Consider the following 25,702-nt stretch of genomic DNA (forward strand, 5'->3'; position numbering starts at 1 on the left):
TTAGGAAAAGCAAACTCCAGCCCGGCAGTCCAGCCCTCTGGCAGCTGTGCCAGCTGCACTTGCGTCTGTCCCGAAAGCCGCCGGGCGCTGCTCTGCAGCCGGGACAGCTGCGGGCTGGGAGCCGGGCCACGGCCAGAGAGGGGCACGGCCCAGGGGCAGGGGCACGGCCCGGCTCGCCAGCCCTTCCCCTTTTGCTCCGGAATCCTCGCAGGGCTGCGCTGGGGGCAGCGGCGGGGCGCGGGCACGGCGGGCGGGCAGGAGCGGCTGCGGCTGCCCGGGAGCGGCTCCGCGCGGCAGGACCGGGACCGGCTCCCCGGAGCGGCTCCCGGACCGATCCGTCCCCGGACCGATCCGTCCCCGGCAGCGGCTCCCGGGCCGATCCATCCCCGCAGCGGCTCCCGGATCGATCCATCCCCGGCAGCGGCTCCCGGACCGATCCATCCCCGGCAGCGGCTCCCGGATCGATCCATCCCCGGCAGCGGCTCCCGGACCGATCCACCCCCGGAGCGGCTCCCGGATCGATCCATCCCCGGCAGCGGCTCCCGGACCGATCCATCCCCGCAGCGGCTCCCGGACCGATCCATCCCCGCAGTGGCTCCCGGACCGATCCATCCCCGGCAGCGGCTCCCGGACCGATCCACAGCCGGAGCGGCTCCCGGACCGATCCACCCCCGGAGCGGCTCCCGGACCGATCCATCCCCGGACCGATCCACCCCCGGAGCGGCTCCCGGACCGATCCATCCCCGCAGCGGCTCCCGGACCGATCCGTCCCCGGAGCGGCTCCCGGAGCGATCCCGCCCAGCCCCGCGCCCCGGCTGTCGGAGCGGCGCAGCGCCGCAGGGACCGCGCAGCCATCCCGCGCTGCTGCCCAGGTGAGTCGCTGCCTCCATCACCCGCTCCCGTCCCCTGCAAACGCTCTCCAGCACCCTCGGGTATTTTTAAGTAACTGCCACCGCAATTTTACTTTTTAAATTGGCAAATAAGGCGAGCATCCGCGCGTTCTGCAAACCACTAACAACTAATAACACAAACGAGCAGCTTTAACTAACTAACTAACTACAGAAACGACTGTTTCAGCTATGGAGCAGACTCCAGCTGTGCCAGCAGACAGAGAACCTGCAGGCAAGGATTCTTCTTGTCTGCCTTAAAAAGATATTTTTCTTAAGCAACTAGTTTTGTTTTAATTTATGACTGAGAACATATAACTATATGAAAAACATAGCTTAAATCATCAGAAAATAGAATTTAAAATAAAATATTTGAATGACAAATACTACCATTAAAATGTAATATTAAAGGGGAAAACTTTCTGAGCCACATTTTACTACTTTAAAAAACCCAGTTTTAGGACAATGCAACTAATAATCATTAAAATGTTTTACTGACCCAGGGCTCTGGTTTTAGCTGGGATAGAGTTAATTTTCTCCCAGTAGCTGGTACAGAAATGTGTTTGGGTTTGGGATGAGAGCGATGGTTCTCTGATGAACCCTGATGGTTTAGCTGTTGATGAGCAGGGCTTGCACCAAGTCAGGTGCAGCTTCTCATGCCCTGCCAGTGCAGGAGGGCATGCCAGGAAAGCTGACCCACTTGTTTTTCTTGGGGTTTATCTCTCTCCTTGTTATTTTCCTTCATTACAATCTATTGTAATTATTATTGTTATTATTGTTAACTTTTTAAGCTACTCTTACCTGACCTAACATTTCCTCTCATCCACCACTCCCTAATTCCAGTATGATAATTGATGTGAGATAGGAAGGATCTCAGTGGAGGAATTTTGAGACTTAATTTAAAAAACTGAGTATTTGAATTAGACCTGAAAATTATGCTGTGCGTGAAGAGCTCAAAGCATTGCCCAAGTTTCCAAGTATCAGGGTTTGCACAAATACATCACAGTCTAAAATCTTTTAAGGTTAAAAGCGTGCTCAGAATAATGCATACTCTTGTCTAAAAATCAGAAATAAAAAGAGAATGAAAAATTTAGCTGATGAGGAAGACAAAGCTGTTGAATTTCAGATACCAAAGAGCACAGAGACTGCTGGACAGGAAGAAGAAATGAAACAGTCACTGGCGGTTTTTGCCAGACAGAAGGACAGTTCTGCCCTTGAGGTGTCCTGACACTGCACCCAGGGGAGCCGTGGCTGTAATGGAAATACAGAACCTTATCTCCCCCTCTGTGTGCACCTGCTGGCTCCCTCCCCGTGTCCTTCAGAGCACCAGCAGCTCTGCAGGCGCCAGGGGAACATCACGGATGCCATAACAGTGTTGATCTCCCTGATGCAACACTGTGGTCACCCACTGCCCCTCCTCACCACAGCATCCCGGATTTGGCCTTCTGGGATCACAAGGGGGATGTCCTGCTAACGTGGACAGAGGCAGCCCCACCTGTCCTTCCCATTTCTGCCAGCAGTGCAGACAGAGCACACCCCGTGTCACCAGGGCCACACCACAGGACACGCTCTGTCCTCAGCCCCTGCCACAGGGAGCAGCTGAGGAGAGGCACGGCTCTGTGTCCTCTGTCCTTGCACAGCACACCTGAGGGGGCAGACAGCAGGAGCTGGAGGGCAAGGGCGAGACACAGCACTGGTTACTGCTGCACTGAGCCCTGCATTGAGCCCTGCCCGGCTGCCTGCAGCCCTGCACTGCTGCACTGAGCCCTGCCCGGCTGCCCTGAGCCCTGCCCGGCTGCCCTGAGCCCTGCCCGGCTGCCCCGAGCCCTGCCCGGCTGCACTGAGCCCTGCCCGGCTGCACTGAGCCCTGCCCTGAGCCCTGCCCTGAGCCCTGCCCTGCTGCCTGCAGCCCTGCACTGAGCCCTGCCCTGCTGCCCTGAGCCCTGCCCTGCTGCCTGCAGCCCTGCACTGAGCCCTGCCCTGCTGCCCTGAGCCCTGCCCTGCTGCCTGCAGCCCTGCACTGAGCCCTGCACTGCTGCACTGAGCCCTGCCCGGCTGCCCTGAGCCCTGCATTGAGCCCTGCCCGGCTGCCTGCAGCCCTGCACTGCTGCACTGAGCCCTGCCCGGCTGCCCTGAGCCCTGCCCGGCTGCCCTGAGCCCTGCCCTGAGCCCTGCCCGGCTGCCCTGCCCCACTGCCCTGAGCCCTGCCCGGCTGCCCTGAGCCCTGCCCGGCTGCCTGCAGCCCTGCACTGAGCCCTGCCCCACTGCCCTCAGCCCTGCCCCGCTGCCCTGAGCCCTGCCCGGCTGCCCTGAGCCCTGCCCGGCTGCCCTGAGCCCTGCCCTGCTGCCTGCAGCCCTGCACTGCTGCCTGCAGCCCTGCACTGAGCCCTGCCCGGCTGCACTGAGCCCTGCCCGGCTGCACTGAGCCCTGCCCCGCTGCCTGCAGCCCTGCACTGAGCCCTGCCCCACTGCCCTGAGCCCTGCACTGAGCCCTGCCCGGCTGCCTGCAGCCCTGCACTGAGCCCTGCCCCACTGCCCTCAGCCCTGCCCCACTGCCCTCAGCCCTGCCCCGCTGCCCTGAGCCCTGCCGGAGCAGGGGCCCTGCCTGACCCACAGCAGATCCTCCCTAGCTGCAATGGGAACGCCGCCTCTTTCTTCTGCCCTCCTAACTCATCCCACGTTCACCACGGCACATCCCCTCCCTCACTGCCTCCTGCAGCAGGAATGCCACCTATTCTTTCTGCCATCCTAATTCCAGCATTCGTCCCGTTTTCCTCCACTACATTCTACACAAAACAAGAACAGCTACCACCCAACATGCCATTTCCAGAGGCTAAAATATCCCATTATTTTGCATACTTTTATTCTCCTAAGTATTAAAGCCCAGACATTGCCCTATGACAAATGTCATAATAAGAACAGTAAATAACAAAATTTTAGTCTCTTGGCAAACTCTCAACGAGTCCAATGCACCAACATATCCCCACAGTCACTGTGAGCAGTGCCCTCCAGAGCAGAGCGGCAATTCCTGGCCAGAGCCCTGCGTGTCTCCCCCTGGCACACACCCCCAGGCTGGGCTCCTCTCTGGGGACACAGAGGAGGCTCAGAGCAGCCCTGACCGCCCTGAGGCCGGGAGGTGTCCTGGTGTTTGGGGAGGAGGCTCCCCCAGCCCCTGAGCCTCACCCCCTCCTGCCCCACAGGGACACCCACAGCAGCTTTCCCACCGCATCACACAGCGTGGACAGCACTGCAAGTTCCACCAGCACCGACATTCCTACCACATTAGAGAGAAAAGCTTAAAATAAGGTTCTTCTTTTAGCACACTCAGCACAACTTGCAATGGCTGTGGTGTGTGTTGTGCCTCTTCCTCCTCCAGCTTCCTCCTAACATCAGAGGTGCCATCCAGCCTGATAGCCTCCCCTGATTACCTCCATTTTGCAATTCAAAAAGACTTCTGGCAATAGTGACCACTGTCACCAGTTCCTGACCCAGTAACTCTATTACATATTTATTAAACAGCTGCATTCATTTCCATAAGTAGCTAAAATGTGTACTTGGAACAACACAACCTCTGGTAAAGCCAGGGTAAATAAATTAAAAAAACAACTTATAAATATTATTCTTATGTTTAGTAAAGCAGGGTGAACTTTGAAACTTGACAGTCATGTCACAGAAGTCAAGAATTGCCTTAATGCTACTGTGGAAGAGTCACAGGGGACAGCACAAGACTGACCTCAGAAGAGACAGAGCACTTCTAATGGTTTATGCAGCTTCCCTTTGGTGTGTTGTGCCAAGACAACACGATTTACACACTGAGAAAGTTCAGAACTTTTTTATATTTTACCCAATCCATCTTGGTCATATGGTGAATTAAGTTTGCTGGTTTTGCACAACTAGCTGACATTATTCACACAGAATCAATGTACTTTATGCTGGCCCAAGCATTCAAACAAGAACAGCTGCTTGAGTACAAAAGGCTGTGTGCCACCCTCCCAAATGGCACTGACTCCTAAATGCTAGCATGTTCCCTTTGCCACCCAGCAGCCACTGCAGGAGCCACCCTGGGCCCCCAAGTGACAGAGGGGACAGGCAGGAAGGTGACAGCGTTCGCTGTCAGTGCTGAACTAATGACAGCAGCAGGACAAGACCCTCCAAAAGGAGCAGAGTGTGACAAGGTGACACAAAGAACAGATAAAACTGGCCAAGAGCACTGAGCTGTGATGCTCAGCAGGGGACACAGGAGCCTCCTGCCTTTCCCAGGCAGTGACAGGCTTTAGCTTGAGCATGGCTGCTCCGTGTCTGTCCCCAGCCCTGTCTGAAGCTCTCCTGAGGGACCTGAAGCCATGTCTGAGCACTGCTCAGTGCTGTGCTGTGCCCCTCAGCAGCGCAGGTGTGCTCTGCCAGGACACAGGGCTGTGTCTGTCTCTCCCACAGCTGTCCCAGCAAGAGCAGAGCCCCGTGCCTGGGGACGGACAGTGCTCCAGACCCTCAGCAAAGCCCCGCAGCAGGCAGCTGAGGGGAGGTAAGGACGTGCCAATGGCAGGGAAAGATGGACAGAGCCTGGCCTGTGGCCCCTCTCAGTGGCAGCCAGTTGGTCAGTCTGCTGGTATCAGATGTAAAACTTGTCTAGGGTGTCCCCTGGGCTGCACAGACACAGTGGACGTCACAAAGATCTGATGTCCACATCTCTACTCATACAGTTCTGAAATAACCCTTTGTTGTATGAGGCCTCACACTTCATGAACGTCTAAACAATTTAATACCTACCCCCAAGTCCAAGCACAGAAAGACCCACCTGGAGGTTCTTGGCTGTAGAAAACCCTGCAGAGAAGGAGCGAGTTCTTAACCCACCACGTGCAGAGAGAGGGTCCTGCTGAGACAGCCTGGAGGGAGAAAGGGAACAGGAACACAGCAGGAGAGAACAGTTCCTAAATACAGTGTGTTACTATTTAAATTAAAATGCCATTTGCTATTAGTGCCTTTCCAAAAGATGCTTCTGATTTCAGCAGCATCACCCCAAGCTCTACCCTCATAACCTCCCAGCTCTAACACACCTGTACATGTGGTAGGGTAATACCTACTCTCCAAACCATCTTTATCATTTAGAACCCCAGCCAAACAAAACCAAATGCCTTGATGACAAAGGAGGAGAGCTGCTGCTCTGTCAGGATAATGAGCAGGACGAGGTTCAGTGCAGGCTCTGGGTGTGCTCAGGGTAACACACCCACCCCATGCGCCAGAACACACCTAAGCTGATCAGCCTTCACACCGTCTGCAAGAGGTACAGAAAACAAGCACACCAAAGGAGACCATTTCACCTATTTGAGAAAAAATGTCAATTTCTAGCTATTGCAAGGTTGCATTCAGGCTCCAACCTACTCCACAGGGACATCAGCTACTGACTCAGAATGGGGATAAAAGGAAATTTGTTATTTTCTAAAAGACAAGGTGGGTTTTTTCCCAGCTCCAAGGCACATATTTTCCAGTTGCCCAGGGTTTCACTTGCCAAACACAGCAGCATTATAATTATATCTATATTTGTTCTGCCCTCCCCACAGAGGATAATCCACCCACACAAACATTCTGGCAAAGAAAAGCAGACAACAGATGTGATTTCTTCTTGGAGATTCTTTAAAATGTAAATCTGACTGACTTGAGAAGCCAGCTCAAACTCTCACATTACAAACTAACACAGACACACTGCTGGGCTGCTGGAATTTTAAAGTGAACTCTGCCAGCTGCACATGCAAGTTCCTTGCAAGGGAGCACTGGGATATATTGCCATAGCTGGGTATCTCCACAGCCTTGACTAACAGGAGTTTTTACAGAACATTTTGACCAGGAATATTCATATCCCTCATGTTTCATGGCAAATCAATGTTAAAAATCCACCTTTAATGTTTAAAAAACACATCTCCTTAACCCTGAGTCACCAGATTGCCATGGGTCAGTCCCATCTCACAGCATGGGGGCTCATGCCTGCAGGAAAGGGGCAGCCCTGGGCTGGAAGGCAACGGGTTAAAGTCAAACAGAGAAGGAAATGCATCCTCTGTTCAAAGCAACAACACGGGACATCACCAGAAAGCGAGATGGCACTTTCTGTGCTGGGAATGCCGAGGTGTGGAACGTGGCTGTTTCTGAGGCACACCGAGCTTGCTTGGAAGTGAGGGCAGAAAGCTCAGAGCAGGTAGCAGAAAGCCCAGCACCACCCTGTCCTGCTCAGACACTCTTTTTCTGCTTCTAGGAATGAGGATACTGCAAGATGCTCAACTCCAGCAGCAGCTCCTCAGGAAACAACTGCAGCCACAGCACGGTGATCACCACCACGGTCATCCCACTGCTCTACTGCCTCATCTTCCTCGCAGGGCTCTCGCTCAACGCCCTGGCAGCCTGGGTCTTCCTCTACGTGTCCAGCACCAAGAGCTTTATTGTCTATCTCAAGAACATCGCTGTGGCCGACCTCCTGATGAGCCTGACCTTTCCTTTCAAAATCCTTGCTGACTCAGGAATTGCACCTGCCGAGCTCAGCCTGTTCGTGTGCAGGTACTCTGCAGTCGTGTTCTACATGAACATGTACATCGGGATCACCTTCTTTGGCCTCATAGGCTTTGACAGGTACTACAAAATCGTGAAGCCTTTGTTCACCTCCTTTGTTCACACAGTTAACTACAGCAAGGTGGTCTCCGTAATCATATGGCTGTTACTAATGATTATGTCATTTCCAAATATGATTTTAACTAATGAAATCACTAAGGACAATTACTCCACAAAATGTATAGGTCTTAAAAGCGAGCTTGGCAGACAGTGGCACAAAGCAACAACTTACATTTGCACAGGGATTTTCTGGATTGTTTTTTTCCTGCTAATCATATTTTACACTTCTATATCCAAAAAAATATACAGCTCTTACAAAAAATTCCGGAGGAGCTCAGACACGGCCAAGAGAAAAACCAGCCGGAACATATTCACCATCATGTTCGTGTTTGTCATTTGCTTTGTGCCCTACCACCTCTGCAGGACCCCATACACCTTGAGCCAGACCAGCTCCCAGTTCACCTGCCAGTCCCAAAAGTCGCTGTTCTACGCCAAGGAGTTCACTCTGGTGCTGTCTGCAGCAAATGTCTGCCTTGACCCCATTATTTATTTTTTCCTCTGCCTCCCCTTTAGAGAAAAGCTGTATCAAAAACTGCATCTCAAGCTGAAAGCTTCAAGTGACGCTGAAATTTCTAAATCCAGAAGATCAAATACGCTTCCGGAAAGCATAAACATAGTGTAGGTTTGTGTCTCCACAATAATGCACATTTCAGGAAGTTATTCATGAACACAAATGTCCCAAAGAACCAGAGCACATGACAACCAGCAACAAGCAGGAGAGGGGTTCAGCAAAACGCCAGGTGCTACTTCTCTGCCTAAACCCAGTATTGCATGTGCCAACACATTCACTGTGTGCTGTTCCAGCTGATGCCCTGATGGCATTGGGGTGTGACACCACCCATCTGGATCTCAGAAACACAGAGAGGAGAGCCTGGAACAGCACATTCTGCAGCTCCAGGCCGTGGGTCTCTGACAGGACCATCCAAAAGACCCAAAACCACTCCAATCTTCTTATCTGGATTTCCATGAACAGAAACATGTCCACACCAAACTGCAGCAACTCCCTCAGTGCTGCCGCAGCAAGAGGCAAGAACACCACGGAGCCATCTGGGAGCACACAAATACAGCTGTGTAAAAACTCAGGTACATTGAAATCCAGAATGAATGGTTTGCTGGCTTTCCCATGATTTTTACACAGCAGTAAAGCATTTCTGTCTGTACCAAGATAACAGCTGAAAGCCACCGACCTGCTCTATACAAAAATAATCTCTGTTATAATTTTATTTTTCAGAACAGCTTTTTTAAAATTGATTTTATTATTGTACAGGAAAAACATACCAGGGCCTAAAGTATCCACTAAAGCTTTCTGAGAGTGGCTCTGGAGCTGAATGTCTTCATTTTACTTAATAAAGAAGCTATAGGAATATAAATACCTTTCTGCCACTGCTTTTTGTCTTGGTCCAAACAGATCTAAGGGTGAAAAATTTTTAAAAATTCGGTGCTTTCCTAGCACATCAGGCTGGGGTCAGACAGCCCAAGCCAGCTGCTCCCACACTCGGGGAATTACTCACATTCCAAGATCTGCTCTCTTCCCGTAACACTTCTGCAGGAAGGGCAGACCATTACACAGTAAAGGTTCATTGAACCATCACTTTGTCTTTTTAGACCTGGAAAAGTTCCCTGATCTGTAAACTGACTCAGCACAAACGGGCAGACTGACAGAGACACACAGACAGAAACAACTGCCACTGCTGCAGTTTGGGCTTAAAAAACCCCTACAAGTATAGGAAATCAGCTTTGCCTGAGCAGAACACTACAAAATGAGTCGATGTTTGCTTGCAGCTGGACACAGGATCATTCCAATTATTAAGCTTTGCAAACATTTTGACAAATATGGTCTGAACTTTCAGTTCATGACTAAACCTAGAACCAGACATTCTTCATCTGTTCCTCCACACAGCTCTGGTGCAGGGTTTGTAAATTCCTGTGGATTCTCAATTACAACCCGGGGCCACCAGCTGGAGTTTCAGTATTACTGTCAGCACCTCACCCCCAGCACAGGTCAGAGCTTTTCTCATAGTTTCCCAAACCAACCAAACAAAAAATAAAGATTTCTCTGACTTCCCTAATATGCCATGTTACTTTAATAGTCCTTGGAAAATATCCAAATATTTAGAACGTTCATTGCAATCAGCAGAACCCCAAGGTGTCTTCAAATCTGCCAGGCAAGGTGTAACTCTAAAACAAACACCATGAGATCGCCAGAACCTTGAGGAGCAGCAACATTGCAAAGTCCTGATTTCGGGTGGATTTTAAATGTGAGATACACGTGGGGAAGGGGGGAAGGAGAGTTCCAGACTTACGAAAACAGAAGCAAAGGAACTGATGCCACACAGATACAGCCCCCACGCACCTCTCCCCCAGAACAGGAAAGCGAGGGCTCGGGGCAGCTCCGTGAGCGCTTATTTCTTTCTGTCACTGCTCTTCTGGGTAATCCCCACGTGATTCAGCTGCTTGAACGCCGGGTTTAACTGCGTCAGTCAGCCCCTCTGGAAACCACAGCCCCGTCTGGGCCCGCAGAGCAGCCTGGGCAGCAGGTCACACACCAGCCCGGGAGGAGAGCAGCCCTCGGGGACACCAGAGCTCTGCAGACCATGCTCAGGACAGCCCTGGCCACCAGCACAGGTAGGTGGCCTCAGTCCCTGTCTGTACAGCCTGTTTAGGTCTCCATGGATGGACAGCCCAAAATCCAGCTGCCAGAGGTTGGGCTCAGCTTTTGGCAAGGCCCTGGCTGGGCAGCAGCCCTGGCACTGCTCACAGCCCCCAGGGCTGGGTGTGCTGGGTGTCCCTGCCCACGAGGGACAGGGGCAAGCTGGGCTCTCCCTGCCGTGCAGCCTCAGCCCAGCCACAGCAGCGCTGCCTGCCCCCACCCAGAGCCACTTCAACCCCTTCTCAGCACAGGGACACCTGCACAGAGCCAGCTGCAAGGACCAGACTGCTTTCTCCAACATCTTAAACCACTGGAGGATCTGCAACCATTTTGCTTTACAAAATATGCAAATCTGGATACAATTTAACAGATTAAATTACATGTGCAGTAGTTCTCTCATGTTGTATAAAGTATTCTGTGCAATATATAGAAATAGAAGTGTTGCAGTCTGATGCTACTCGAGGCATAAATGTGTTGGTTCCAAGAAATTCAAAGAACAGCCTTTCCCACAGCCATCCTCTGTAGCAGGCTGACACAGTGCAGCAAACAAACAAAAACCCCTCAGTCTTTGAGTGGTATTTACTTAAATTAGGAACAAAACTTTCTACTTTCCTTTTCTACTGAAGCCTACAAAAGAAACGAGCAAAATTATCTATTATCTGCTTCTTTCAAAATGTGCTTTTCCTAAAGGCTTCATAAAAATACAAGCTCTCTGTTCAAGCAGGAATGGAGAGCAGTTTGCAACCTAAAGGCTGATGAGGATCATTTGCTCACCCATCGGATATATCTGTATATTGGTTGGGCAGTGCATTCCCTCAGAACTCCCAATGCATTTTTACAGAAAGGGGATGCTACAAATACTACTTTTGTTTTTTCCAGGCATAGCTTCAATCCTTCAAAGGTTATGATGTTTCAGTATGATTATTATTAACCAGATGCTTAAATAGATTCAAGCCCTTTTCTCTAGCATTCTGACTGGAGGAGGATGCTGAACCAAACACTGCCAGAAAAGCTGCTGTAGTGGAAATGCTGCTCAGAAGGCTGTATTCTTTCAGAAACAAATCTGAATACACTCCTAATTCTTCCAGCATGAGAACAAAACTCTCCTGAATATTTGGGAAGCATCATGAAGAGAGAGAAAAATATTTCTTCCTTACTGTATTTTTTTTAGAATTAATCAAAATTGTAAGAGAATAGCTGCTGTTGCTGAGGAAAGGCTGATGTCATTGATGTCCTCTTGGTTCTTTTGTAGGTCTGTGATACCTCCTGTCAGCAAAACCAACTCACACAAGGAGTTTACAATGCCAAGCAACATTTCTGAATGTCATCTCTATGAAGAAATGGAACCTTTTACCTATTTTTACTACTTGATTTTTCTTATGGGAATTATTGGAAGCTGTTTTGCACTGTGGGCATTCACACAGAAGGACCAGAAACAGAAGTGCATGAGCATCTACTTGATCAACCTCCTCACTGCAGATTTCCTGCTGACTTTGACACTGCCAGTGAAGATTATTGTTGACCTAGGAATTGCGTCCTGGAATCTGAGAATATTCCACTGCCAAGTCACGGCCTGCTTCATCTATCTGAACATGTATTTATCAATCATATTTCTGGGATTTGTGAGCATGGATCGCTGCCTGCAGCTGATGCACAGCTCCAAGATCTACCGCGTCCAGGAGCCTGGCTTTGCCAAGACCCTGTGTGCGGTGGTGTGGGCCATGGTTCTGCTCATCACCGTGCCCAACATGGCCATTCCCATCAAGCACATCGAGGAGCGGCCGGGCGTGGGGTGCATCGACTTCAAAACTAAATTCGGGAGGGACTGGCACGTGTTCACCAACTTCATCTGCACGGCGATATTCCTGAATTCCTCGGCGGTGATTCTGATCTCCAACTGCCTGGCGGTGCGGCAGCTGCGCCGGCACGGGCGCGGGGAGCACGGCGGGCGCGCGCGGCAGGCGCTGGCGCACATCCTGCTGGTGACAGGGGCCTACCTGCTGTGCTTCGTGCCCTACCACGCCGTGCGCATCCCCTACACGCTGAGCCAGGGCAGCGCCAGCGCCGGCTGCCCCCTGCGACGGGCGCTCTTCAAGGCCAAGGAGGCCACGCTGCTCTTCGCCGTCTCGAACCTCTGCCTCGACCCCGTGCTCTACTACCACCTGTCCAAAGCCTTCAGGCTGAAATTCACTGAGGCCTTCGCAGCCCCCAAGGAGACAAAGGCGCTCACGGCCACAGAGACAGTGCAGCAGAGCCAAGGGCAGAGCTGCAGCCCTGCCCGTGAAACAGCAGCAGAGCCAAGGGCAGAGCTGCAGCCCTGCCTGTGAAACAGCAGCAGAGCCAAGGACAGAGCTGCAGCCCTGCCTGTGAAACAGCAGCAGAACCAAGGCCAGAGCTGCAGCCCTGTCCATGAAACAGCAGCAGAACCAAGGCCAGAGCTGCAGCCCTGTCCATGAAACAGCAGCAGAGCCAAGGGCAGAGCTGCAGCCCTGTCCATGAAACAGCAGCAGAACCAAGGGCAGAGCTGCAGCCCTGTCCGTGAAACAGCAGCAGAGCCAAGGGCAGAGTTGCAGCCCTGCCTGTGAAACAGCAGCAGAGCCAAGGACAGAGCTGCAGCCCTGTCCATGAAACAGCAGCAGAGCCAAGGGCAGAGCTGCAGCCCTGTCCATGAAACAGCAGCAGGGCAGAGCCCACCTGCATCACTGGCAGCTGCTGGGGGACTGCAGCTGTGGCAGCACTGCTGGCAGCACTTCTGATGAGCCGTGAGCCCAGGCAGGAGGAAAACACCAGCAAGGAACACGTCTGGCTGTGTAACTGCTCACACAGCACCCTGAGCACACCCAGCCTCCAGAAATGCCTTCACCAACAGCTCAAAGAACAGTGCTGACCCACCAGGCATCAGCAACGCGTGAGAATACACTTTCAGACTCAAATATACCTTGGGATTATTTATGGAAGACACCTGGACTCACCTTTACTAAGTTAAATATTGTGCATTTACTATATTAAAGGACTGGGTGCTATCAAGTGAAGAAATTAGTAAACAGCAGTTCTGCAGCTGCAAAGCTGATTTGACGAGATTAATCAAAAAGCATTTCAGAGGGCATTATTTACTCCAAAAAGGGATTTTAAACTGCACTGATTAAAAATTATTGTATCTGCTTACACCACACATGCAGGCTTCATAAATAAATTTCTTCTTCTTGCCAAGTTCCACTGTCTCTCCCTGCTGCTGCCTCAATGAATACGAGAAAAGCTAACAGCATGTTATTGCAGAAAATTCAAGTGAATTGTAAAAGGAAGATAAAAAGTGTAAGTACCCATCATTTCTTTTTATCCAGGACTTCAGATTCACCACATTTCTATACACAAATGCACACAATATCCCCAGCATTTGCATCTGAGGCCACCATGTGTGACTCTCTTACCTCTGCATCAAGTCCAGACTCACTCTAGAATGACAGGCTTTTCCTATTAACTAGTTTGGTTAGTTCTAAGGTGTTTTATTTAATCATTTTGGCTTACTGATCAGAAAGCAACTTCCAGGACCACTGTGAATACAAAAGGAGAGTTCTCTTGTCTATGTAAATTACAGATGGAACAAAGCCATGGTCCTGTGCTTCCCAGAGCTCCTACAGCTCACAGCCCACTCACAGAGCAGCATCACCATGGCCTCATCGTTTGGGGCTGCCTGTGCAGGGCAGGACAGAGAAACCACCTCACTCACACAGCCCACCAGCTGCTCTGACCCAACAGCCTGCAGCCCTGCAGGAGGAAAAGCCAAATGAGCTGTGCTTTGGGCTTCCAATGCACACATTGCTGTCACTTGCACACATTTGCTTTCTTTACAGTGTTCTCATATGAAATATAAGCTAGAAGCCAAAGAGAGAAAGATTTCACGTCCCCAGTTTTCGTATTGCTGATACTCAAGTCAAAATTTTACCTTATGATAAAGTTGCTCACAAAGCACATCATCCTTCACTGGTTTTGTGAAGCAAGAGGAAGAGGAGCAGTGTACCCACAGAGGCTCCAGCCCACTCACCACACAGGATTCACACACTCATTCTTCCAGCCCTCCTGTCTGTTTCCAGGCTGCGACTTGTATCACACTGACACATTACAGTAAACACAACAAAACACCCCCTGACTCTAAAGATGTTATCTGTCAGATAGCCAAGGTTGAAAATCTCCCCAAAAGCCCCATTTTATTTCTGACATTTTAAAGAAACACCATGTGTCTTTAGAACCCTGCATTTACAGAGCAGTAAAGGGATGTAATGTGCTTATTTCCAGTCCTTTTTCCCTGTGTGCTCTGCTGTTCTCACTTGTCCCTCCCAAGCTGGCCACCATCTCCGAAGACTACAAAATACCAACCTGCAAACTAAAGAGATGTGATTTTCCTGCTTTCCCCAAGATCAATGGAAGCTACGGAGAGCAGTGGCCACCACAAGGGCTGGAGCCAAGCACAGCACCCCCAGCAAGTGAACACTTCCCTCAGAGTGATTGGGAATTACAGACCCAAGGGCATGGAAGCTCCTGCTTCACAGGTGTCCCAGCTTCCCTCCTCAGGAAAACAGAACACAAGTTTGTGCTGAGCAAGGCTGCTGTGCACACACACACACAGCTGGGGCAGGGCGGTGCAGGGAGGAGGGGAAATGCTTTTCTCTTACCCAAATAAAGCAACACGATGGCATCACCACTGCTGTGGTGAGATCAGTCAGCTACCAACAGAACAGGGATGCTACAGATTTCTGAAGACAATGCAGAACACCCAAAAGACTCTGCTCTCCACTGATGCAGGCTTCTGTTGGGCACAGCCAGAGCCATTCCCACTGGGTTCCTGGAACTCAGGGCCCTGGCAGCAGCTGAGACAAGAGAAGCTGAAGGGTCTGACCATCAAACAGGTTATTTCACTTTTGACTGGAAATAACAAATGTGGAGCCATACAAAGGCTTCCTGTGTGACAAAGGCTGTACCTCAGGGCTTCTTCCCTTCCAGCACCACCTTTACACACAATCAGAATGCATCAGCCTCTTGGATTAACCAGGCTCTGGGTTTGTCTGATCTGGGGTTTTGCACTGCAGCTACTCTGGCCTGGAAAAGCACAGACCCTGTGCCAGAGGGGCTCAAACTGCTGCCCCAGAGAGCAGCAGCAGGGTCACAAGGAAAAGCAGGCTTGAAGCTGTGTGCTCCTCTCAAGGTCACTGTCAGTTATTCAAGTCACAGAATAAATTTTTTCATTCCAGAGAGATTCTGTACTTTAACTCCTTTAGATGAGCAGGAACCTGGTGTTGGATTTGCTAGAACAGTTAGGGATGAAAACACCCAGACAGGTAACTAAGCAATTTGAGCAACTGAAGGAATGCTAACTGCATTATTAAAACTATTACAAGACTGTTAGAACATGCTCCACTTTCTCGGTGCTTGGGGAAACAGACTGATTCTGAAGATATTATTTTGCTCATCTTGTCTCTCTTTCCTGTCAGGCAGCCCAACACACTCAGATTTGGGTCTCTCATAAATGTAGTTACAAATGTTAAATTGAAGCTCTGTGATTTCAAGACCTGTCAGAGCTCCTTTCCCACAGTGGGGTGGGGAGTTTTGTTTGTCTGTGTCATTTCCAGAAAAGTGATCTCGGAAAGACAAATATCAACTCTCTGCATTTGTCACAGGCCCCATTCCTGAGAACCACATTCAAAACAGGACTTTCTCACTCTGTGAAAAAAGTGAAAAACATTTCTTGGCATCATAAGAATTCAGACAGAACTTCAAAGACAACATCAGAAACAAGACTAAATACAAGTACAGAGCCCTAAGCCTTAAAAGCAGAGACCTAAGTGCATAAATATCCATGGAGTTCCGGGATTCTACATAGAGATTTTAAGAAATTCAACATCAATCCTTAAAAACATCAATCACTCCCTTCCGTCGCATCACATTCACTACTGCACACTGGCTAGAAAATCCTGCCACCAAGCTGCATCACCAGGGATCCCCCCACTGCTGGGGGGTATTTTGAGCTATACTTAACCAGGCTGTATTTTGCTACACAGGAGACTGACAAGATCAGGTTTCACCAACCATTCTAAACATCTTAAAATGGATTAAAGATGTGAAAAAACCATTCATTCTCAGTTCCCTTCCATGGCGGCAGCTGTGACAGACTATGACAGATAATAGAATACATGTAGTTCAACTGTTAGGGGAAATTTGAGTGGGTTTAAGCCCTAGGAGAATGACAGGTGAACTCACAGAGGAGTTGTTACAGACATGAGAAAGTCACTGTCACTACTGCATTCTCCAGATCACCATTCTGAGGACTCTGTTCCTGCCCAAATCAACTCCTGCCCTCACAGGGATTCCTTGCCCAGCTGGGGCTGCAGATGAGTCACACGTGTTCCAGTCTGGACTGGTGTAATAAAATTTATTCCAACTGAAAACTGTACAGTAGCAATACAGACTGTTTACTGGATTTACACCTTGACAATAATCACCACTGTGAAAATCATTCTGGAGCTGTGCACAAGAGATTATTTGAGTCAAGGAAATGTCACATGGAAAATGCTTGTGGCCAGAAATAAGGTCAGTAGTTTTCTCTGCAATCCCATCTAAAAAGAAAGTGAATTTACTGCTTTATGACACAGAATAGGTTTCTATATTTTGAGTCCCCCTACTCAGGCAAATCTCCTGAGGAACCCACACAAGTCAAAGAGAACCAGGAATGAGAGGTCCTTCATGGCTCAGTGCACACGGCCACATTCTCCAGGCAGCAACCCTGTTCCTGTATTCATTGTGATGTTACATCTTTATGGGCCATCAGACCTTCCCACCAAAACACTTCAACAGCTGCTATCATTATTTGAAACCTCATGAACAAGGAGCTGAGCCTCTGTCAGCTACACCAAGTGCTGGGTTTGGGTTGTACCCAGTCCTGCTGGGAGCCCCTTGCCTGTATGGAAACCTGGCTCACAAGAGCCAGCTGGGACAGAATCACAGAATCATTCCAGTTGGAAAAGGCTTCTAAGAGCATCACATCAAACCATTAGGACAGCACTGCAAGCCTACCACTAAAACACGCGTGATCCATGGTAAAGGCTCAAACCAAGATACTAAAACTGGAAAAACAGACAGGAAATAGGTTCCAAACATGCTTCACTTGGGCTTACATCAAAACACGGGCAGCAGACAGCTGTCCTTCAAAGAACATTTTTAACAACAACAACAATGTCACTAGGCAGATGTCCTAGCTGTGGACATCCTATTTACAAAAAAAAAAAATCCCTACAGGCTTACGTGAGCTGCCGGCTGAAAACAGCGTACACAGCCTCGTGACTTGGGGCCTCCTCTGCCAGGGGAAAGCAGAAGTTTATGAAGGGGAAGGAAACAGGAGACAAAAAGAAGACAAACAGCACCGCGCGTGGTGACATCCCCGCAGCGCGGGGAGCGCCCGACATCCAGCGGCCGTGGGGCGGCTGGGCAGCCCCGGCACCCTGCCCGAGCTCCGGGAACCTGCCCGGGGCCCCGGGAACCTGCCCGAGCTCCGAGAACCTGCCCGGGGCCCCGGGAACCTGCCCGAGCTCCGGGAACCTGCCCGGGGCCCCGGGAACCAGCCCGAGCTCCGGGAACCTGCCTGGGGCCCCGGGAACCTGCCCGGGGCCCCGGGAACCTGCCTGAGCTCCGGGAACCTGCCCGGGGCCCCGTCACCCTGCCCGAGCCCCGGCACCCTGCCCGAGCTCCGGGAACCTGCCCGGGGCCCCGGGAACCTGCCCGGGGCCCGGCAATGCCCTCCCCTCATCCCCCGGACCAGGGCAGGGCTGCCAGGAGCTCACCACAGCCTGCCCAGCAGGTGACACCTGAACCTGCACTGGTGAGGTGGATGTGTGGGTTCCCTGACCATGGCAGGAGGATGGAACTGGACAATATTTAAGGTCCCTTCCAACCCAAACCATTACCTGGGGCTTTGGAAGTTCAAATGTCAAAACGCACAGGCACCATCCATCCAGCACTCTGCACCTCCATAGTTCACCAGACTCAGTCTTTGAGCCCAGATGATATAACATTCTTGAACCACCTGCAGAGTGTGTGCATACCAGTCAGCTGATGTGATTCAGAGAAAGCCCCGGCCCTGTGTGTGCTGTGACACAGGCGGTGCCCCGGCACTCGCCCTGGCCGCGCTCCAGGGGCCGCCGTGCCCCGGCCCGAGAGAGGAGCAAGGCAGGAGCCCAGCAGCAGCAGCAGGACATGAGACACAGGAGCCCCACGTTCCTGAGCCTCAGGGTGGGCTGGGCCTTCTGTCAAGTTGTAAGAGAAAACCTATTTGTGTATATTTGAAACCTGGTCTGAACAATTTGCCGAGCATCCTGCACACTGCAGTGTGCATAACAGACACATGGCCCCTGCCAGAGAACACCCTGACACGGAAAGCGAGTGCAAGCAAGTGCCCAAATGCAACTGGATACTGAAGTGGGGCCTCCTGGCTTGGCAGGGCGCTGTGTGGTACCTGGGCATTACCTTAAAAAACAGCAAAAAGAAATACACCCAGATGGAAAAAAAGAAAAACCAAATCCCAAAATCAAGAAAACAAAACAACCAAAATATACAAGAGAGCAGCTCAGCATTACTGCCTTTAGAAGAAAACCTGCAAAAATAAACCCTCTGTAATCTTCCTTTATGGAGAGCAGACAATCAGATAGAGCAGCCAAGCTCATCGCCTGAACCCCCAACTCATCCACTGCCCGGGGGCTGGGACGAGCAGAGCACTCATCAAATTACAGAGATCTGTCATCTAAACCCTCGCTATCAAGTGACGGGGGTGCACTGGCACATCCGCGGGCTGTGCGGACGGGCACGGGGCTGAAGAGCCCTTAGAGCATCCTCCCCTCAGCCGGGCAGGGCTGGCCGGGCGCCGCAGCGCCGCACGCAGCCCGTGCGCAGCGCAGTGAAGCATGCCGCCGCAGCAGAAGAGGCTGCTCTTCTGCACAGCCGGGCTGCTGAGCCTGGCCTGCGCGCTGGGCACGGCGGCGGCCGTGGGCAGCCAGCTCTGGGTCAGGGGCTCCATCCTCTGCAGCACCGGAGCGCTGCTCGTCAACGCCAGCGGCCCCGAGCTGCACAAGTTCATCGGCGACATCCAGTACGGGCTCTTCTCCGGGCAGCGGGTGCGGCAGTGCGGGCTCGGGGGCAGAGCCTCCCAGTTCTCATGTGAGTACCCGCGGCCATCGAGCTGCCCACACCCCGGGGCCGGCGGGACACCGAGCCCGCAGCCCCCGGCCTGCGCTGATCTTCAGGGTCAGTAACTTGCTTTATGGTACTGATACTGCCTGCCTCAGGTCTTCAATTACTGCAGTTACACGGGTAGCCACCTCCCAAGAGATTTATGCTATTTCTTTAAAAAGAATATTTGGGGGGTTTAATTAATCTCTGTCATCTTCCTCTGTGTGCCAGCATTACAACATTACCTCTGTGCTGTCAAGAAGAATGAGCTAAACCAGCAAGAACCTCAGGAAAGAGCTGGGGCACTAGCTGCTATTGAGAAACAAAGCAGCCCAAAAGTTTGCAATCTGTGGCACTAATTGGAAGAAGGACTGGGGGAGGCTGTCTGGGGAACGCTGGCTGACTTGGTACCTGACACAGAGTGTCAAAGTATCAGTAATGGCTTCGCTTTACATTCATAACCTATTAATCTTCAAGGATAAGAAGATCAATGAGAAAATTATGAAGTGAGACACAATTGTATCCAGCAGCATGCAGAACAGGCAGTAAAGGCCAGTTGCTGTGTGTGCAATACCTCCCCTGAAGTTACTACAGCACACAGATCACAATCATTCTGCTACAACAGCACACGTGAATTGTTTACACCTGTTATTTAATGCAAGGCAATGTTGCCAGACTAGGTACCAGAAATTATTTACTATGTAACATTTTCCAAAAATAGTAAATCAAGTTAATTTGATATAGTATTAGTATTTGCTCTCTCTAAATTCCATGACTAGTCTGTTTATACTGCTGCAGTTCCCTGTTGATTGCTTTGTGTGCCATCCCAGTGTGCAGTTCTTGCACCGTGGCTGTATTTTCAGAGGATTTGGATTGCTGTAGGTGACAGTTATGACCCAGGGCAGGTCCAGCTTGCCAGCAGCTCTGGGACTGACACTCAGGTTCAGTCAGGTTCAGCTGTGAGGGGTCAGGAGCATTCACCCCAGAGAGCACTGGGGACAAGATGCTGATCCCCTCCCATCACCTCAGTACCTTGGAAGCTCACCAGGAGCATTCCAGAAAGCAGGACAAACTTATAAAATACACAGCCATAGCTCAATGCACTCACTGCACCTCAGCACGCCTGAGGAGAACACAGACGGAAAATAGGCTACGTGATTTAGTTCTGTGCTTGTTCCCATTAAGTGCTCCCCTCTGACCACTGTATCTCTTTTAATTGTAATATGAATTTGCTCTGCCAGCAAACCCAGTTCAGCTGGGGAAAACTTCTGCTCCATTTGTTCCCACTCATTCCCATCAGTTTCTAGGTCAATGGTTCATTTTCTAAAGGTCTCTGCCATGGACAGCACACAAGGGTTCATTCAGGACCATGAAGGAATGTTTTACTTTCAAGACAACATTGCTTCTGGAAGTAATTTTTCCCAATACATCACATATAAAATGTTAATAACAGAACCAGCTGTAGACGCAGGTGCCCAGGGGAGGATTCAATACTATGCCACAACTTGTTTTCTTAAAACGAACCATACGAAATTGCATTATTAAATACAGAGCTTTGCATGTTTTCCCAAAGCATCAGATAGTGTCACAGGAACTGATGCTATTCCCTGTAGGAATCCTGCAGAGGGAAGCACTGGAAGGGGCTCTGAGGTCCAGCCTGGCCCCCTCGGGGCTCGCTCAGCAGCTCTGTCTTGTTTGGACATTGAGGGGCTGCTCTGCCTCCCTGAGCAGGGCAGAGGGGCAGAATCCCCCCTGCCCCGCTGGGGCTCAGCCCAGGGCAGGTTCTGGGTGCCAGAGCCCCTGGCCCAAGCAGGGGGAGCTTCTCTCCCCCCAGCGCCCCCCGTCCTTCTCCTGGGGCAGCTCCCAGCACGGTCCCCACCAGCCTGGCTCTGTGCTGGGATTGCCCTGGCAACCCACAGGCAGCGCCTTGCACTGGGCCTGGCTGAACTTCACGAGACATTCATTTCATTGATTTCCCTTTCATTTAGTCAGGGGGATAAATGCATTTGATACCTCATTACCTGCTGCCCTGTGCTCCTGCATGGAGCTGCAGAGCGGTTTGCTGGTACAAACTTTACACGGAGGAGTAATTGATGCGAGGCTGCTTTACTCTCCACACATTACAGCAAAACAGCACCAGGCATTATTACCTCACTTTAGTCATGCCCCCATAGATCAGGAACAGTGAAGTATATTTCACAGTTCCTTCCAAAACACCTCCTTTTTGCCAAACAAACAGGAATTTTTAAAAATCATTCTCTCTTGCTCTCTGAATGTCTATCTCTGTGTCCTAGACAAACAGGACCACAATTTGAAACAGTAGCTTAAAACTGCATAAAAATATTTAGAATAAATTATTCCTGAATTTGTGCATCCACAATCACAGCACAATTTCCTTTCCCACGTCACAACCCTTTGTGGGACCTCATGAACATAAATGAAAAAAGTGTAAAGAAAGATTTATTGTCTCAGTCCCAGAGAAGAGGGGATGGCCAAGCCTTCAGCCAAGGGAGATCAGCCCCTAACACTGGCACTGGAAGAGATCCCAGCGACACCTTGTGCCAGACCTGCCTCCTCAATCACAGCTCCCTTGTTTGTCCCCAAAAGATGCTGTTCACATTAAGGACCAAAGAGCACCCTCAGGAAGGGGAGGAGAGGCTTTTCCTGGAGCTAGTCTCTCTCCCTCCTGGCCAGTCATGCCTCCGAGTTCCACAGAATTTTTCTGCCTCCAAACATCCATGAAAAACCATTTCTAGGGAATTATTTCATCTGGTTGCATTTAGAAGAGCAGCATGAAAACAATTATCACAAACGAGCAGGAACCCCCAGCCTGACATCAGAGACAACTTTGCCTAATGTGTATAATAATGTTGTGTTTATTTGTTTTCAGTTTTTCCAGATTTGCTCAGAATTATCCCTGCAAGTATCCATGTCAGTGTCATTCTCTTCTGCACAGCACTGATTGTCTTTGCCCTGGTGGGAGCAGGGTTCTTCATGTTCAACGCTTTTGGCAGCCCCTACGAGACGCTGCACGGCCCCGTGGGGCTGTACCTGTGGAGCTTCATCTCCTGTGAGTACCAGGCTGGGCTGGGGCTGGCACTGCCAGCATCACCCACTGCTCAGGCTAAACTGCGCCTGCTTTGGCTCTCAATTGGCAAAAGCAAGCCAGGCAGGAAGGCGGGTGGCTCTGCCACGTCAAAGCACGTGTTTTCCAAATTGAAGTTGGGAGATAAACTGGGGAAACCCCACAAAAGGGTGGGTGGCAGGATGGGAATGGGCAAGCAGCTGCAGGAGCCATGGCAGAAGGGCCCCAGCGACCCAGAGCTGGGCTGGCATCACCGACACCCCACACACAGTCAGAACCAGCAGCCACCCCAGAGTAGGAAAAGGGGGCAGAAAACAACCAAAATATGCCAGTGATGCAGCTGGCTCCACCACAGGAGGGTTCCAGACAACGTGAGCAAGGCCAGCACACAGAGCAGCACAGCCTTGCCAAGGACAGGGGAGCTGAGCAGCCAGAGGCTGGCAGCAGCGCGTGGAGTCCGAGGAGAACCACTGCCATGCAGGGAAAACAGCCACACACCTGCTCCCTGGGCTGCTGGCCTGGCTGACAGGCAGATTTACCCCAGCTTTACAAGGTGTTACACATTACAACCATAATTTCACAGAGGACTTCAGTACAGATTTATGTTCAGGCATGCAGACAGCTCCATCATGCTCAATGGGACAATGAGCAACTTAAAGCTGAACATGAACACAGACACCTCACTAGCTCAGGGCACTAAAGCAGCCATGCTAAATACTCCTGGTCCTGAGCCAAGCTCAATTAGAAAAGCTTACCCATTTCAATAGCCATTGGCTTGGATTCCAAAAATAATCCCTGTTAAAGCGGTGTGGCCATACAAACATTCTCCCTGTGGTATTGGGCTGCAGCATACATCGTGCAGCACAGCTGAGGGATCCTGAGGTAACGAGCATCTCCCCCTCCCTTTCAGGTTCCTGTGGCTGCCTCATCATGATTCTCTTCTCCTCAGAAGTGAAGATCCACCACCTTTCAGAGAAAATTGCTAATTTCAAAGAGGGAACTTTTACATTCAAGACTCACAGTGAGCAGTTTGCAAATTCCTTCTGGACCATCCTGGTTTGCTCCCTGGTGCACTTCCTCAATGCCCTGCTAATCCGATTTGCTGGATTTGAATTTCCCTTTTCAAAATCAAAAGAGTCAGGGACAATTACAGGAGCAGTTGACTTGATGTATTAAAATGATGGGATTTAAGAACATTTCTAGCAAAGAAATTTGTCACTATTACATCAACAACCACCAGATGTACCAACTTGTGAATGATTGCCCTAGAGAAGGTAAAAAAGGGAAAGTTTCAAATAAGTGTTTATATGGTGTAAGCAGTGAACAAAACAAGATGTGCTGTATGGTAATGCCTGGATGGAAAAGCCCTCTAAAACATTTTTTTCCTGTAAACTGTTTAAAAAGTGGCTGGTATGAAGAAAAATAGGAGTCTCAGTAGGATTGCACTGAATCTGGCAGGTCCAATCAATGGGTTCAGTAGAAGCACACACTCGCCAGCAGCAGCTCTGCCCTCAGCCCCGGTGAAGGCAAGGACGCAGCAGTGACCCCGTCAGGGCAGCAGGGCCAGGGACACCCAGCAAGGGGCAGCAGAGCCCCCAGGCACTGCCCAGCACACTCAGACCCCAGCTCAGCTGCGGCGCTCAGAGGGCACAGCCCTAACTCCCGCACTTCGATCTGGCTCCACATGCAGGGCAACAGCATCATTTATCTCCATGAAACTCTCTGGGTTTTTCCTTTTAACAAACCAAACTGCTCCAAACTCAAAGTCCTGGGAGCCCTCGTTTCCCCAGCCGTTGCTGCAGCTTGGTGACAAAGCTGACACAGCACAGCAGATGCAGGGGAGATGCCACGTGTGCTGCTGCTCCTGAGGGAGGCAGCCAGGCTTGGCAGAGCTGAACAAACCCTCTGGGGTTTGTTTGAAATGCAAAGGGCTTTTCCCAGGGCAGAGCCATGGGACTGAGCCCAGGTACCTCCACCTTCCACTGCCCCCTCCAGAGAACAGCCCTGCAAATTCTCATCAAAAATACCAATAAACCCTGTCAGAACCCCTGGTGAAGGGCAGCAATAACACAGCAGACAGGCTGCAGCTCTGCAGGGACTGAGGAACAAACGCTGGAGGGCCTGGCATGGGAAGCCAGAGCAGACAGACACACCAACCCTCACCCCTGGAAGCCCCAAGTCAGCTAAAGCACGGGATGCTTCTCCAGGCAGAGCATCACACCACCAAACACTGCCTCTGTGGGTTACCTGGGTGCCTTGGAGATGAGCTGCTCCTCACAGGACACAGAAACAAACAGAGGCTGAGAGCCCCTGCCCCATTTATCTGCAGGGGCTGCTGTGCCCAGCTGTGGGTGAGGAGCAATCCCTGCCAGCATCCACCCAGTGCCCAGGTGCAGATCAGACCCAGGTTCCAGGTATCACAGCCCTCTGTGCTTCAGGATCTACCAGCCCACAAGGCCTTACTGACTTTGATGTCATTTTTTGTATTTTTACTGTGAAAGGCAAAACACTGCTGGGTTGTTGCAAAGATTTGTCAGCTGCATCTTTCATGGTAGCTCTGCCTCCTCATCTCCCTGGATTTTATCAATGTGGAAGGGCTTCTGCAAGTCAGCACAGCTCCCAGCTTTTTTCATCATTTTCTTCATAAACTATATGCATATTCCTCCTAATGTTAATGTATATTCTTAAAGCATAATTTGTGTTGCATCTCATGGTATTGTTTACTACACAGCAAACCCAAAACCACTCCTTTACTGTGCAGACAAGAGCAGCCCCAGCCTGGGGTCTGGGAGTCCTCACAGGGGTCCCTGTGCCCAAAGCCCGGCCTGACCACCCCCACATCCCACCCGGCACCCCAGGATCAGCCCAGCTATTCCTGAGGCAAACAACAATTTCTTACCAGCTAAAATAAAATGAAGACAATGTTTGTGGGTTTGGCACGCTGGAAGAGCAGGTATGGCCTGCCCAGCACAAACTGTGAGGGAGCCCCAGCATGGACCCTGAGGGAACCCCAGGAAAGACCCTGGGGGAGCCCCAGAATGGACCCTGGACCTCCTTGCATCCATGAAAATGCCCCTGGTCCTGCCATGTGCTGGACAATGCCCCTGCTCTGCCCCACTTTGGGAAACAGCCCCGTTCCTGCTCATGCTGGACAATGCCCCCGTTGGGAAACAGCCCCATTCCTGGTCATGCTGGACAATGCCCCCGTTGGGGAAC

The 25,702-nt window shown here is 51.0% G+C and overlaps 3 protein-coding genes across 3 annotated transcripts; all 3 read left to right on the top strand.

The window, feature by feature from the left end:
- Nucleotides 1–719: 719 nt before the first annotated feature.
- Nucleotides 720–8,950, top strand: P2RY14 (purinergic receptor P2Y14). Its single transcript, XM_036388968.2, has 2 exons — nucleotides 720–872; nucleotides 7,132–8,950. The coding sequence occupies exon 2, from the start codon at nucleotides 7,150–7,152 to the stop codon at nucleotides 8,161–8,163; it is 1,014 nt and encodes a 337-aa protein (XP_036244861.1). The 5' UTR covers nucleotides 720–872; nucleotides 7,132–7,149; the 3' UTR covers nucleotides 8,164–8,950.
- A 1,088-nt stretch (nucleotides 8,951–10,038) lies between these two features.
- On the top strand, nucleotides 10,039–13,366 carry GPR171 (G protein-coupled receptor 171). The gene is made up of 2 exons (XM_036388864.2): nucleotides 10,039–10,166; nucleotides 11,444–13,366. The coding sequence occupies exon 2, from the start codon at nucleotides 11,493–11,495 to the stop codon at nucleotides 12,516–12,518; it is 1,026 nt and encodes a 341-aa protein (XP_036244757.2). The 5' UTR covers nucleotides 10,039–10,166; nucleotides 11,444–11,492; the 3' UTR covers nucleotides 12,519–13,366.
- A 5,770-nt stretch (nucleotides 13,367–19,136) lies between these two features.
- On the top strand, nucleotides 19,137–25,181 carry CLRN1 (clarin 1). The gene is made up of 3 exons (XM_036388893.1): nucleotides 19,137–19,389; nucleotides 22,292–22,471; nucleotides 23,397–25,181. The coding sequence occupies exons 1-3, from the start codon at nucleotides 19,137–19,139 to the stop codon at nucleotides 23,660–23,662; spliced, it is 699 nt and encodes a 232-aa protein (XP_036244786.1). The 3' UTR covers nucleotides 23,663–25,181.
- The last annotated feature ends 521 nt before the right edge of the window (nucleotides 25,182–25,702 follow it).

Source organism: Molothrus ater, chromosome 10, assembly GCF_012460135.2.
Source record: "Molothrus ater isolate BHLD 08-10-18 breed brown headed cowbird chromosome 10, BPBGC_Mater_1.1, whole genome shotgun sequence".
NCBI classification, from domain to species: Eukaryota; Metazoa; Chordata; class Aves; order Passeriformes; family Icteridae; genus Molothrus; species Molothrus ater.

Coding starts and splice junctions, on each gene's coding strand:
- P2RY14 (XM_036388968.2), top strand. CDS start 7,150: ATGCTCAACTCCAGCAGCAGCTCCTCAGGAAACAACTGCAGCCACAGC.
- GPR171 (XM_036388864.2), top strand. CDS start 11,493: ATGCCAAGCAACATTTCTGAATGTCATCTCTATGAAGAAATGGAACCT.
- CLRN1 (XM_036388893.1), top strand. CDS start 19,137: ATGCCGCCGCAGCAGAAGAGGCTGCTCTTCTGCACAGCCGGGCTGCTG. Junction 19,390..22,291: donor CAGAGCCTCCCAGTTCTCAT/GTGAGTACCCGC, acceptor ATTTGTTTTCAG/TTTTTCCAGATTTGCTCAGA. Junction 22,472..23,396: donor CCTGTGGAGCTTCATCTCCT/GTGAGTACCAGG, acceptor CCTCCCTTTCAG/GTTCCTGTGGCTGCCTCATC.